Genomic DNA, 16,098 nt, shown 5'->3' on the forward strand with positions numbered 1-16,098 from the left:
ATAGTCACCTTTGAAGCGTGGAAGCTCTTGCTCCTCTTTGGATCGGAGGACAAAGACGTCAGTGAGTTGTTGGGAAGTGTTGGCAGCTTGAGGTGCTGGCTGAACAGAAAGGTTGATCCTTCCTGCATTACCATCACCTGCCAGAAGAAAACATAACTGAATATTTTGGCTATGAAGTATGACTTGGAGAGGCACTCCTCATTTATCTGTTCAGATAACATTTGACTTAAATAAGTAAATCTTTCAGTAAATGTCTTGATTATATCTGAATTTATTATTTCCGCATAATTTTATGTTTGCACAAAAGTTCTACACAGATATAAAATAAAACAAAAAGCTAGGAGGTAATTTCAAAGAAACTACAACTTTCCATCTGTAACATTATTGGTAGGACTTTACTTAAACTCTGAAAAAGTTGGGAGTAGAAGAAAGAAGTTAAAAGCACCTGTAATTCAAGCTTGCAAAAAAATTAATTAAACATACCGAACAACCAGAAAGCACTAGCACCCATTCAATGTATGCTCTGCTGTCCTTTTCTAGATCTGCAGAATATAAAGTGGTCAGATAGTTGGAGATGCAGTTGCAGGGAATCGTTAGCAAGGCCCTGTTCTAATTGTTGCATATATCATCCAACCTGATTTTTAACTGGTATATATACTGTATATATATGGTCCTTGACTGTATGGCCCTCCACGGGCCATACAGTCCCCTCGAGGACCATACAGTCAAGTGCCGGTCCTCGAGGACCAACTTTGGGCACCCCTGATATATATATATATATGTATCAGTGACGTGCGGTCAGGGGAGGCAAGTGAGGCTCATCACAGAAAAATAATATAATGATAATATAATTTGTATTTCTATATTCACCTTGTACTTTACTATAAAGTACCTATTTTTCATTCATTCAACTTAACCAATTCTGATTATTTTTTCTTCAAAATCGCTGAATTTTCGCATTTTCCCATTCAAATGCTTGGAAGCGCAGCTGGTGAGGCAACAGGGAGCTGAGCCTCACCTTCGACTGCACAACCTCTCACTAACTGCGCTGACTGCCATTCTATGGGAGCATGTTCCTCCTGTTTTTACGTTGCCAATAAAATGGCTAAAAAACATTTAATGTACAAACTGATTTTCCATAATTTAGCTTATGTATATAATGTACAGTGTTTTTTGTCACCAACTGTGTGTGTAACGTGTTTCGTGTGCTGAGGAGCGACCATAAACGGCAGAGAACAAATTTGAGGTGAGGCAGGCAGTTTTCTTGCCTTATGGCAGGGGGCGCTCACGATCCCAGACATTGTGACTCCACAACTGCAGAGTAAGAGACAGTAACAGCGAGCTAGCCATACAGTCAAGTGCAGCATTATATTTATAGATTTCTTCTCTTATCACAGCAATGTAAGAAAGTGACAAGTCAGAACAGTATTGCCTTTTAAATTTTGAAAACGAACTACCAACATACCTGTCAGGATAAAAGCAATGTGTCAAGACACAAAAATTGTTTATTAACAATCCATTACAGTATTCCTTCTGATTAGTTGCTTATGTATTGCCCCGCCCTCTGCTCCCTTCCTCTCACTTTTCTTACTTTTGATTCTTCTGACCCTCGCTTGTGAGGATCCCGTGCCTATAAACATAGAAAGAAAATTTCACAAACGTGTAAGAAATACTTTGGTTACAGGAATTAATATTAACTGATTATTGACAAACAAAAAAGATAAAACAATGTGAGTGTTATCCATTTAGAGCATAGTTAAATACAGCAATGGCCTTTTTATATAAACTCTACCTAACATAGTAACTTTTACATGAAGAGTAAAAGGTACATAATAATTAGTGCGCATAATAATTCTGCACACTAATAGTTGCCCAATATTCATGCACATTTCTTAGGACATGCAGTCCTAAGAAAGCCAAAATCTCACCTTTACTTTGTTAAATATTCAGGTTTGAGAGCTTATTAACATTTTGGATTGACAGAGTGCTGTAGTTGTTCAACAATGAAATGAATCCTCAAAATTACAACTTGCGTAATTATTGTGCACATAGTTTATATGCAAAGGAGGAAATTCCATAAAATGTACAGTGAAATTTAACGTAAAGTGTGGAGATAGAACCAATGTGTAGAGTTTACTGAATAATTTGTAATTATTGTGGTTGAAATTGCATAGCTAAAATGTATTATGTATGTATTGTAATAGTCACATTAATAGCAATAGTATTACAATAATGTCCCTTATTAGGCCCATATCTCTATGGAAGATTTTTAATGTGTTCAATCTGCAGCAGGAATAAGTGGCAATGCACATCAAATGAGTGGTTTTCATCATTAAATGAACTTTTAAGACCCACAAAAGACAAACTAAAATGTATATGTTTAGATAAGAGTTTGGTTTGTAATCATGGAGTCCTGTGGTCAGTGTCACAGATCTAATCCATGCTACAACACTTTTACAAAAATGTAAGGCTCTAAATAAAAAAAGTTTAATGAGTAAACCCACTTCATAAAATTCTTCATAAACATCAGGGTTTCCCCCAGCGTATTATAAGCCTGGCAGCCATGCTTTACTAGGCCCCCTGCCAGGCTAAGCGATGCTTGATTTTAATTTTAGAAAAATTTATAATTGGGGAATAAAAAAAGCAAATAATTTTTTTTTTTATCGTAAAACCAAGCATCTTTGTTGGTCTGAGAGTTTGACTTGCAGAGCACATTTATTTCTAAATGATTTATAGGTTTATACTTTATGCATTTAAAGCTGGCAGCGCTCGGACCAATAACACAGCTGGTGCCTCTGTGTGTTGCCTCCCGCCCTGCTGCTGCTTTTTCTCTGAAGTTACCTCAGCGCGGTGCCGGTGCACTTGCGCATCTCTGTGAGCAGTGCAGCGGATTTAACTCATCATGCAGGGCTGGTCCTAGGCTGTATGAGACCTTGAGCAGAATTTGCTTAGGGGCTCCTATTGTTGCTAAAAACATCAGCACCTCTAACAGCCTCTGTGTTAGATTTAGTGAAATCTGGGAGAAGGGAGTAGTTTAAGTGGCCAACCTAGAAACAATCAGTTATAATGCAGTTAACTAATTTGTATTTGTGAACAAACAGAGTTCATACTCAAAGATTAAACTCACAGTATCATATTGTTGTTATGGTAAAAAACAATCTAACTATGAATATTGTTCTTTGAACTTTTACAGAGTAAACTTGCCAGCTCCTTAAAATCTTACATTTAAATGTTAAACAATTTAAAATATTTTAATTTGTGGATGCTGAAACCATCAAATCTAATTCAGCAGAATTGATAATTCCAATAAACAAATGTTACATTTATGTATCTGTGGTCTGTGTTAAAATATTAGCATTTATGAGTCCCTTAAAGGCCTGCTAGGCCTTATGGATCTACTGACTTAATTTGGATTAAACAGAAGTGCAAATAATTGGTATTCATTTTAATTGTATTCTTTGATTAGTTGTTTTTAAGACTAGTTGTGGGTTTAAATAGCATCTCACTGGCAATGTTTTCCCATAACATGTAATTACCCAATAATATTTTTACTTTTTCTGTCTACTTAATATCTTTTAATACAAAAACATAGTGGACCGCCGGTAGGCAGCCTTGGAGCCCCGACCACCGGGCTTAGCATGTTTTCTGGGGAAAACCCTGAACATTGATTTATTGTAGTGGCTCTCAATACAAGTTATGTGTTATTTAAATTATAACTTTTTAAGTTGCTTTATTGCTTTCTTTTTAAAACTTGTTTGGTTTATAACCCAAGAACCTACAATAGCTAGAAATAATTGATATAATATATGGGAAGTATCATAACTTAAATTCAACGTTCAAAGCACCAAGGTTTTTCTAGAAAATTACAGTATTTTCCGCACTGTAAGGTGCACCTCATTATAAGGCGCACCTTCAATGAATGGCCTATTTTAAAACGTTTTTCATATATAAGGCTCACAGCATTATAAGGCGCATAGAATAGAGGCTACAGTAGAGGCTGGGGTTACGTTATGCATCCTTTAGATGGAACTGCGCTAAAGGGAATGTCAACAAAATAGTCAGATAGGTCAGCCAAACTTTATTAATAGATTACAAACCAGAGTTCTGAAAACTCCATTCATTCCCAGAATGAATAAACAGCTGTTTTATTATTTTCCCCGAGGTAAAGTAAGTGATGTGGTATTTTCGTGACACAGTTTATCTTTTAACAACAGCAAGGTATAACATATAGTGGAGGGGAACTTTTCCTCGATTCAATAAACACGTAAAAACAGTCTGATACTGTTACGGTAAATCAAACGTTAGTGCAATCACAATATATATCCACTTCCGCACCATTGATTCGTTCATGTTAAATTCTCTCGCTGCTGCTCTACTCCCGTCTTCTACTGCGTGACTGATCGCCTTGAGCTTAAACTCTGCGTCGTAAGCGTGTCTCTTAATAGGAGCCATTTTGGGGTCTTTACACAAAATCCAGCGTGCACCACGCGCTTCTTCTTCTACGGGGGAAAATGAAGTCGGGGGCTGCTTACCGTAGTTGCGAGACCTGTTGTGGCTCAATATCGGTCCATATATAAGGCGCACCAGATTATAAGGCGCACTCTCAGCTTTTGAGAAAATTGAAGGTTTTTAGGTGCGCCTTATAGTGCAGAAAATACGATATTCAGATTTGCTACGCCAGTTGATGATGGCAGAAGAGATTACACTCTCTGTAATACACTTATAGAAGATCTGTAACACTAACAGCAGTTGTTTATTTTACACTGATCAGATTGACCAATTTGAATCAATCTTACTGGTTGATATCTCACTGAATCCATTAAGTTTAGTTATAGATGTCAAAGTAAAGCGAGGTTGAAACATTTATGGTTTCAGAACCGTTTACATTTATTGTATGTTCCTGCAGTTTAAAGTCATGTTATTCCTGTTATTTCTTTTTCCTCAGTTGTCTCTAAAAAGAGGCATGGATGACAGCTGTATTCACACTTAGGTGTTGTTTTTTTTAAACTTAAAAAAAAATTCTTAAGGTGCTGATAGTGTGACCTGGAACCAAACTCTTGTTTGTTTTGTCTACTTTTTCTTAGTTTGGCTCCTTTTTAGTATGTCTCCAACAATTTTAGGTTTGTTACTCTTAGCTGTAGGACTGATCACAATTGTCGATAATAATTAATATCTGAAAAAAGTGAATTCTTATATGTGGAATAAGACAAACAGTGCCTCCATCATACTCTCACCCCTCCTGCCTTCAGCAGCTTCCTTCGAAAGTCCTCTGTTGGGTTGTTGAATGTCAGCTTTTCACAGCGTAGATGATTGACAGGTGGATGACCCTCGAGGTGGAGGAACAGGTCATAATCAAAGCGAACTTTCTTCGGTTCTTCCTAAGAAAAGTGCCAGCCACCAATATAGGGAGAAAGACAAAGAAAGTAGCTTAATATTGCTGTTGCAGCAGCCTAGAAATGTCACTACATGTGCCACTTCTTGCGTATATTCAGTGAGATCACCTTGGATAATGATTTTCATTTTCATTATTTTCTTCAGTTGCAGGTTTTAGTAAATCAGATTTCCTATTTGAAGTCTTTCAAGTAACTTCCTTTATTTTCTGAGTAACACTGGCTAGTGGGTAATATAGAACACTGTGAAAAGTCACATTTCTTCAAGAATGATGTCAACCTTCTGACAGATGAACAGTTTACCAACAAGATGGCATGCAGATATAGGAAATCTAAAACAATCACTGTTTTTATTATTATGAATCTATATTTTCTCATAATAATTAATGCTCTTAACCAGACTGGAATGTGCTTCATTGGGTACTGTCTCTTAATATTACCAGCTGTTAATAAATCCAGTAACTGTTGGGAACCTCTGTCACCAACAGTGGAACATAAGAAGAGCTGGCTGCTAGTTCTCCGATGCCAGAGTGTTTGCCAATGTGGTAACTCCAGCCTCTCAGAGTCTCAGATCTTCATTTTGAGTTCAGAGCTCACCTACTTCTGTGTTCTGCCCTATTAGGTACGCTTCGACTCAGGATTCCACTCAGATCGTGGCTTCCTCCCTCCTGTTCCAAGCTACCCCCACAGTGGTCTCCGCCCCGCAGCAGCCCCGGCTTACTACTGCTCCATCGCCACCCGAACCAAGCCCAACTCTTGCTCTCCCTGGCGGGTTGCCCCTTTTGAACTATGTAACTCAGCAGCAGTGTTTCAAGCCTTCATTAAAGACGTCCTCTGTGACTTTCTCAACATATTTGTCTTCGTTTACCTTGATGACATACTTATCTATTCTAGGAGCCCAGAGGAGCACCACAAACACGTACATCTTGTTCTCCAGCGCCTCCTTGAGAATCGTCTCTTTGTTAAGGCGGAGAAGTATGAATTTCACAAGCCTTCAGTGTCCTTTCTAGGATACATCATGGAAGGTGGACAGGTTCGATCAGACCCTGAAAGGATAAGAGCAGTGGTAGACTAGCCTGTCCCCGGTTCTAGAAAGCAGCTGCAGAGGATCCTAGGTTTCGCTAATTTCTATTGAAGGTTTATCCGCAACTACACCCTCATTGCTGCCCCCCTCACCACTCTGATGTCAACCAAAGTAGCCTTCTCATGGACTCCAGAGGCCGAACAGGTATTCAGCTAGCTTAAGATGAAGTTCTCAAAGGTCCCAGTCCTAGTACAGCCTGATTATCAGAAACAGTTCATCTTAGAGGTCGATGCCTCTGACGCAGGGGGGTGCACTGTCCTCTCCCAGCAGTCCAGCACCGATGTTAAGCTCCACCCATATCCCTTCTTTTCTCATAGGTTATCACCCGCAGAAAGAAATTACGACGTCGGAGACCGGGAACTCCCCACCATAAAGCTTGCCCTAGAGCAGTGTTTCCCAACCCTGGTCCTCAAGGCACACTGTCCTACATGTTTTAGAGGTTTCCCTGCTTTAATGTGCCCGATTCAACTGATTGCAGTTCAACAAATGCCTGTTAATCAGTCATCCATTGAAATCAGCTGGACTGGAGCAAGGAAATACCTAAAACATGCAGGGCAGTGTGCCTTGAGGACCAGGGTTGGGAAACACTGCCTTAGAGGAATGGCACCACTGGCTGGAGGGCGCAGAGAAACCAGTACTAGTTTGGACCGAATAAAGAACCTCCCCTATGTACAAGCAGCTAAATGTCTGAACTCTCATCAGTCTCGGTGGTCTCTGTTTTTCTCCCGGTTTAACTTATCCATCTCCTACCGCCCAGATTCTAAGAACACCAATGCCGACGCCCTGTCCCGCCAGTACTCTCCAGACGGTTCTGAGAAGCTACCTGCTCCCATTCTACTTCCCAGTTGCACTGTAGGTTACCTGAACTGGGAAATTGTGGACATGGTCAACCAAGCACTTCAGGAAGAGCCTGACCTTGGTAACGGTCCACCAGACAGAACTTATGTCCCCTCCAAAGTTCGTGCTTGTTTCATCCACTGGTTTCACACTGCCCGGCGCATCCTGCCGTCAGCCTCACCATTTTGCTCATCTTCCGCCGGTTTTGGTGGCCATCACTACACAAGGATGTTGAGGAATATGTCAACGCCTGTCACGTCTGCGCCCATAGCAAGCCGTCTCACCAACCTCCCGCAGGGCTCCTCCAGCCTCTTCACATCCCTAAGAAACCCTGGTCACACATCCCCCTCGATTTCGTCACTGGCCTCCCACAGTCTCAAGGTATGACAGTCATTCTCACCGTCATTGATTGCTTTTCTAAGGCATGTCATCTTCTTCCACTCAGAAAGCTCCTGTCCGCCTTCCAGACAGCCCAGGTCCTGGTTAAGCATGTGTTCCGCCTCCATGGCATCCCTACTGAAGTTCTGTCTGACCGCGGTCCCGATTTTATTTCTCAGGTGTGGAAGCAGTTCTGTCGGGCTTTAAATGCTAAATTCTCACTCACTTCTGGTCACCACCCCCAGTCCAACGGCCAAGCAGAGTGCATGAACCAGGAGCTGGAGTCCATCCTCAGATGTCTGACCTCCACCAACCCGTCAGACTGGAGTAAGTTCCTCCCGTGGGTTGAATACACCCACAACTCGCATGTCTCCACAGCTACCGGCCTCTCCCTGTTCGAAGTGACACTGGGCTACCAACCCCCACTTTTTCCAGCAGATGAAAGAGACATTTCAGTCACCTCCATCCGTCACCACATCCGCTGTTGCAGGCACATCTGATCTGATGCTGTGGCTGCCCTACGACGCACAGCTGAACAGAACCAATGCTTCGCCAACCGCAAGCGCATCCGAGCACCTCGATACTCCCCTGGTCAGCAGATATGGCTTTCTTCTCGTGACATTCCCTTTCAATCCCTCTCCAAGAAGCTGGCTCCTAGATACATCGGCCCCTACACCATTGAATCAGTTATCAGCCCAACTGCTGTCTGTCTCAGTCAACTGGCCAGCCTCAGGGGCATGTTCCACATCTCCCAGGTAAAGCTGAGTCCATCTTTGCTGATCTTATATACAGTATAGTTAAAACTACTCTCTCATACACATTGATCCCTCATGGGGACAGTGTATATCTTCCTACATTATAGTACTTAAAGACAAATCAGAATAGGCAGATAAAAGCTTTACCAGATCTGGAGATCAGGAATCAGCAGCAAAGTTCTGACCAGTGGATCTGAAAAGGTTTAACCCCATTCAGAGCCCCACACCCCTATTCTCCCTGTCACTAACTATTACATATAGCACCATGGTAAATGCTGACTCTGATTGGAGCTGCATGCAAATAATAACTATATTCATTAGGGTGCTAAATATTTTTTTCTTTTAAATAACCAGGTATTTACATATACATACTGTATCTGCATTTTTTGAATCTTTGCAAGGACTGCTCTAAGCTGCTTTTTATATTGACAGCATGTTATATTTTATTTTTATTTTGTCTACAATTGCTACTCAGTGGTGGTTGTTGTGTGTCTTGTCTCTATGCTGCTGTAACTGCGAAATAATTTCCCTGCTGCGATGGATAAAGTAATTCTATTCTATTCTATTCTATTCTATTCTAAACCCTGTTGAGATCTAGATCTCATTTTCAAGAGGGAGCTAGGCAGAAATCTGCAACACACAACAACCTTGTTGCTTAAAAATAAACCCTACCTGTTAGACACTCCAGGTTTGAATTTGTTTTCAATATTTGCAAAGTATGCATCTATGATCAGATTTATTACATGATGTGTTAATTAATACACACTAAGGAAGATATATGAGGTAGAAACTGAATGTCAAAAAGAAATACACAATCAACAATAAATTATTGAAATATTGCCTCTTTCAATAATGGACCCTGAAAAAGCTGAAAGATTAATATTTTTTGAAATGCTATTTTTGTTACAGAGGCTTCATATTCCATTTTAATTATTGTTGTTTCAGTTGTTTTGTTTGTTTATTAGGGTTATTTAACATATTTTCCAGGTCTAATGTTAAAAAATATATATATTTTCTGAAGAACATTTATCTTTGAGCAGGTGTTGTCGGGATCTGTTCCTCAGCTGTGTTTATTTTGAGTTTCTGTCTCTCTGAGTCTCCGTGTTGTCCTGTCTCCTCTTGATTGTTTCCAGGTGTTTCTTGTCTCTTTGATTACCCTCTGTGTATTTAACCCCACCTGTGTTCTTTGTTCCTTGTCGGGTCCTCGTCGTGTTTGTCCAGTACCTGTTGTCACTATCTGTGAGCTTCTGCATCCGCTCCTTTGTGCTGCCTGGACTTTGTATGTTTTTGGATTTTTGGACTACTTTCATTATTAAACCATCTTATTCATCTTACCCTGGGTCTGCTGCCTCTGCCTCACCACCCAAATCATGACAGGTGTACTTGTATTAATATGCCATTATTATGTTAGTAAAAGATGGTGTCACAATGACATGACTATCATTTATTGCAGTAATTTCTGAGAAAATGTATTGTCCAACAAAATTTGTTATTGATGCAAGTAGGCCTTCGTATTTACCCTAGTGATACAGATAAACTAAATTCTTCACATATTTTGCAACTTACATTCTTTAAGCACAGACAAATCCAGAAAATTTTGGAAGTCAGCATCCATTGAAATCCAAGCTTCAAAATGATGACATAAGTTTCACGTAATTGATCTTATTAAAATTACCTTGTTTTTGAAGTAAACTTCAATAGGTAAGATGAATCCAGCATATCCAGACTCCTCCACTTTGTATGGAGGATCCTTGCATACTGAAAAGATAGAGAAAGGTTTGTTAGAGACTACCGTTTAAAATAAGAAAGCCAACATAATAAGAAATGAGGTTTTCATTTCAGGTCAGAAGAAAAATATTGCCAATAAATGCTTGCGTCAGACTCTGTTGTCTTAGATTAAGGCTCCAGTCCCCAACTACAGTTCAAATCATAGACATTTTGAATGTAGAACTGGAAAGCTAGCTTTATCAGCTGAGTGAAGCTGACACCCCACCCACGTCAGAAAATCCAGCAAATAGTCTGAGTGGTTAGTGCTCCGTTTGTGCAGGTTTGTGCCGTTAAAATTTTCGTTTGTGCAGCTTTGGTTTCTGAGATACTAAAAATTATTTTTTTAGGTCATCCAGAGTTCACCATCCCCCCATATTGCTCCAAAACAAACCAAAGTGGGCTACTGTACTTCGTTATTGCTCCATTTGTGCAGGTTTGTGCCATCAAAATTTTCGTTTGTGCGGGTTCCGTTTTCGAGATATTAAATGTTATAATTTTGGTCGATGACGTCACCAGCCCCCCATCTTCCTCCAAAGTGCTCCATTTGTGTAGGTTTGTGCCATTAAAAATAGCATTTTGTTTGTAAAATTTTGTATTTTTTTTCTGTAGCTTGTGGGTCAGGTGACCCATTTACACTAAATCAGTGTGAAATTGTTCTACTAGACTGTAAAGATTAGGCACACCTGGTTTTATTCCATTTAAACATTTTATTCCTTGTCAATGAGACATGTAAGCTATTAAAAACCAATGGTATAACTTAAAATTATGTAACAAATGTAAAAAGATCTAAAATGGGGAAGCGATTTAAGAAAAAAGTACTAGTATGGAATAAAACCAGGTGTGCCTTTAGAGTGTGATGGCCAAACCCATGGCCACATGGGTAAAGTCTAAAGTCGGTCATTTCTTTTATGCACAATTAATTTTTTCATACAGGCACAACACTTTAGTTTCAATAAAACATTTATTAATTGATTGGGATACATTTGTTCTATTTGTTAGCGCGCACATTTACGGTAGTTAACATATGTATTTATATCAACTTAAAGTTAATTGTGTCTGCTTAAGATTAACTCTTTGTTTGTTTTCCTGCCAGTACTTGCCTGCCTTGGAGTTAGGGTAACAATTTCACAACTGCATTTAGTTGTAAATGCGTGTTTTAACTGCATTTAGTGTAAATGTGTCACATGACCCAGAAGCTATAATAGAAAAATGCAAAATTTTGAAAAAAAAATGCTATATTTAACGGCACAAACCTGCACAAACGGAGCACTAACGAAGTAACCCACTTTGGTTTATTTTGGAGCAAGATGGGGGGCTGGTGACATCATCGGAAAATTATAACATTTAATATCTCGAAAACGAAATCCGCACATCCGAAAATTTTAATGGCACAAACCTGCACAAACAGAGCAATAACGAAATAGCCCACTTTGGTTTGTTTTGGAGCAATATGGGGGGATGGTGACGTCATCGGCCAAAATTATAAGTTTTAATATCTCAGAAAGCCAAAGCTGCACAAACGAAAATTTTAATGGCACAAACCTGCACTAACCACTCAGACTATTTGCTGGATTTTTTTGACGTGGATGGGGTGTCAGGTTCACACAGCTAGCAAAGTGTCCACACTGCAAACTTTAAAGTTGATAAAAGGCTAAGACATAATATAAATGATCTGATTAAATTAGTTGTAACAGATTAGACATTTAAGTTGGTTCAAAGAAACATTTATTTTCAGTGTGGGAACACTGAGTAAACAGATCTCTCATGGTCTGAGGGAGTTTATATGGTTCAGAAATGACTAGTAACTGATGTCCCAAGACCATTTAGAGCTTAGTAAAATTATCCTTTGACAATTTGCTGTTTGTGACTGGCTGTTATTTATCCAAGCAAGTTCCATATTTGCTAGGAATACTATGATTGAATGAAAAAGATATTTTGTTTTGGCTGGTGATGTGGGTCATTTATAGGGGTGGGTAAAATAATTGAAGAATCGATGCATCGCAATAATTTCACGCAAAATTCATAATCGATTAGGGGGCTCCTCAGAATCGATTCACCTCCTGACACGTTGGGGCGCTGCGAGTTTGGTTACTGTGCTGAGCACCTGAGCGCATAACAGTCATGGCGAGCAGCTGTAGAAAGCTAACTCCGTCAACTTTTAAGTCAGATGTTTGGGCTCATTTGCTTTCCTGTCTAAATCTGGAACTCAAGAAGTCGACAAAAGCAAGGTGGTATGTAAGCTGTGCCAGAGAGAATTAAAGTACTGCAGTAACACGACAAACCCGCGCAACCACTTAACCAGATACCACGCAGATGCGCTACAAAAACCCGAAGCACAATCTGTTGACTCCAAACAGACACAAATCGACAAATCATTCATCTCTAAACTTCCGCCAAACTCTGCCCATGCACAAAAAAATCACAAAGTCTGTAGCCGTGTTTATTTGCAAGGACCTACGACCGTACAGTGTTGTTGAAAACAAGGGTTTTAAGAATATGCTAAAGATACTCAAACCACGCTACGCAATACCAACACGTCAATACATGACAGAAGTCGCTGTCCCGTCACTGTATACAGAGGTGAAGACAGCCGTTTTGGAGTCATTAAAGTAGGCCGAAAGAGTTGCTCTGACGTGTGATGGCTGGACCTCGAGAGCGACCGACCCCTATGTAACCATCACTTCTCATTTCATATCGAACGAGTGGGAATTGGTGTCAAATGTGCTTCAGACCAGGCCCCTTCATGGAAGTCATACAGGTAGCAATATAGCAAACTTGTTGACAGAGGCAATAAACGAATGGGGCATAACCGGAAAAGTGCCTGCTGTTGTTACAGACAACGCGGCTAACATGCTAGCTGCTGTCGGTCTCACTGATCTATTGCATGTTGGCTGCTTTGCCCATGTGCTCAGCTTGGCTTCGCAGGCTGCTCTTAAAACCCCTGCAGTCACACGGCTTCTGGGCAGAGTGAGGCGCATCTCTGCTTTTTTTCATCGAAGCACTTTGGCCTGTCATGCACTCAAGAAGAATCAAAAGTTGTTGGACCTCCCACAACACAAGTTAGTGACTGATGTCTCTACGAGATGGAATAGCGCTTTAGATATGCTGGAGATATTTTTGGAACAACAACCAGCTGTCTCTGCTGCATTACTTGCACCTAAAGTGCGAAAGCAGGAAAAAGATCTATGCTCCCTTACAGAGACAGACATTACAGCAGCAGAGGATATTGCACAGGCTCTGAAGCCATTAAAGAAAGCCACCTTGGTGATGTCTCAGGAAAGCACCCCAACTCTGTCTGTCATTGCACCTCTAAAAGAAAGACTTCTAGAGGAGATGCAACCATCATCCAGTGACTCTGCAGTGGTGAAGGAAATGAAGATTGCTATGTGCAGGGATCTCCAAAAAAGGTATTAATATATATATATAACTTTTTTGCAACACAATGAAATAATTTGTCATTAATATTTATAAAAACAATGATTATGGTGTACACAAAGTCACTTAAAATTTTTTTAAGGTACCTGGGTCTGAAGGATGAGCTCTCCATTGCTGCTGCCCTGGACCCAAGGTTTAAGGCCCTACCTTTTCTGTCAGATGATGATGAGCGAGAAGAAGTGTTCACGCATCTTATAGCTCTCACTAAAGAATTGGCCACTGTTAAAAGCTCAGTAAGTACTAAAGTATAAATAAAAAATGCATTCTGTCACACACACACCGAATAGTTTTGTTTTGTTGTTTTATGGAATGCTATCGGTCTGCAATTATTTGAACACTGGCAAATTAATATACTTTTTATTTTAATGATTTAGCCCTACAATGCATGTTAAATGAGCTATTCGAAATGATAAAGTTCTTCTTACCAATGCAATTATTTTCTTATTTTTTTGCAGCAACAGAGTGGGCTGATGGATGAAGACCGTGAGGCAATTGAACAGCAGGGAGAGCCGGTTGATGACCCTTCTGGACCATCACCAAAGAAAGCAAGGGACTCTTGTGCTCTGGCTGATCTTTTTGGAAGCGCATATACAACTCCAGTAGCAGTGTCCAGAACCACAGATACCAAGGCATTGGTGGTGCGTTACAAAGAGGTACAACCACTGCCACTCTCCACAAATCCACTCAACTGGTGGAGAGAGCACGAGGGGGAATACCCTTTGTTGTCATGCCAAGCTAAAAGGTACCTTTGCATCCCAGGCAGTAGTGTACCTGTTGAAAGGATCTTTTCCACAGCAGGTGACATAGTCACAGCCCAGAGAAGTGCATTGAAGCCTGAGCATGTGGATCAGCTGCTTTTTCGGAACAAGAATCTCCACGTGCCCACTTAGTCTGTAACCAGAAATGAAGAACTGTACTGTTACGGTACAATTCTTTATTTCTGGCTACAGTACTATAGTTCAGTTCAAGAGATGTTCAAAAATTAGAGGTTAATCACTACATGTTCAAAAGCTAAGAATGTTTACAAGCACTAAACTTTTTCAGTGCAATGCTCAGTCCAGCTGTGTGCAATTTAATTTTAATATGCATATAGATGTTCTGAAAAGGCCCCAGGATTTTAAGTATTTTGCAGTTGCTATTTCTAGCCAAAAATATACAAATATCTCTGATATTGTGTCTGTAATGGTGTAATAATTGAAGGCTTTTGCCACCAGGTCACATCTGCATGTTCGGAATTAACAATAGGGACTTCACTGTTGCCAAATGTTGTGACTTTTTCAATATATTTATCAACATTTCAGACAAAAAAATCTGTATCGCTCAAAATCAGAACCGGCAGGTCGGGCTTTTTAAAGATCGGTGATTTGTGATTGGCCAGAAAACTGGAATTGGTGCACCACTGGTTATATCTTTGTATACTAGACTTATAGAAACTTTTTTCTTGTTGTCCAGTTGTTTGGTTTTCTTGTTATCACACAAGATAGCCACAGAGCTACATCTGTTCCTCACTAAACCCAGAAATTACAGTTTTTGAGTTTAGCTGTAAAAATTTACGGTTCTGTTTTAAAAACTTCCATTGCATATTATATCTCAATGAGCCTATATACTTTAATAAATCAAAACTTCTTCTAAACTTAACATCAGAACATTTTTGATATGTCACTGTTGCTTTGCTTTCATATATTATGTATTTACAGATTAAGATTGCCAGATTAAATGGCTTTGTCATTTGACAAAGCCATTTAATCTGGCACTCTTTTCTCATGAGATCTCATTAAATCCCTTTTCCACAGCTTGTCCTGAAGTAGAAACAGAAAAAAGCAATGTCTTAAATTAGAAGCAGATCCTTTAAAGCTGATGACAAGGTCAAGGCTTCCCCGTTGTACACCTCTGGGACTTAAAAGACAAACAAACTCTGACAGAGCTCAGGTGTTTCCCCCTAGAGGAGTGTGTTTGTCAGAGTCCTTCCCTATAGACTCTGCAAAAAAAGCACCAATTAAACTTGCTTCTGTGGACCTCTGAGATTTTTTCTTGGGAGAAACGGTGAAGGCAGGTTCCACCTTTGGATCCCATTTAAATTATTTGGGTATCCCATTTGGGTCTCTACTGCTTCTAGAAACAATTCAAGTGCTAGAAGAAAACATCCAGCACTGGCACTATGTTAATGTTTTTTTGGTGTCTTTAAAATGTGTCATTTCAAAAACCTTCCAATTCAGACCCAATTGGAGGCCACTGCCCATTAACCTAGCAACCAAACCAAAAAAAAAAAAAAAAATCAGCTGGTATTTGGCAAAGTAGGTAATATATAAGTTAGGGTTAGGCTATTTGCTTTGGGTATGCATGCTAATGAAGCATGATAAACAAAAATGGACTACCTTGCAAATTTGTCCATATGACATTTGGTATACCAGTGGTTCTCAAACTTTTTTCAGTGATGTACCCCCTTAAAAAT

General features: G+C 39.8%; 1 protein-coding gene across 2 annotated transcripts in view; it reads right to left on the bottom strand.

The window, feature by feature from the left end:
* Positions 1 to 16,098, bottom strand: part of mllt3 (MLLT3, super elongation complex subunit) — a 69,476-nt gene that overhangs the window by 25,824 nt on the left and 27,554 nt on the right. Inside the window, exons 3-6 of one of the 2 annotated variants that reach the window (XM_023346337.1) lie at positions 10,120 to 10,202; positions 5,235 to 5,378; positions 1,592 to 1,630; positions 9 to 137 (exon numbers count right to left, since the gene is read on the bottom strand). In XM_023346337.1, the coding sequence (XP_023202105.1) occupies positions 9 to 137; positions 1,592 to 1,630; positions 5,235 to 5,378; positions 10,120 to 10,202 (395 nt within the window). Of the gene's footprint in view, positions 1 to 8; positions 138 to 1,582; positions 1,631 to 5,234; positions 5,379 to 10,119; positions 10,203 to 16,098 lie in introns of both variants that reach the window. The other variant, XM_023346336.1, reaches the window with a different exon arrangement.

This window comes from Xiphophorus maculatus, chromosome 14 (assembly GCF_002775205.1).
Source record: "Xiphophorus maculatus strain JP 163 A chromosome 14, X_maculatus-5.0-male, whole genome shotgun sequence".
In the NCBI taxonomy this organism is placed as follows: domain Eukaryota; kingdom Metazoa; phylum Chordata; class Actinopteri; order Cyprinodontiformes; family Poeciliidae; genus Xiphophorus; species Xiphophorus maculatus.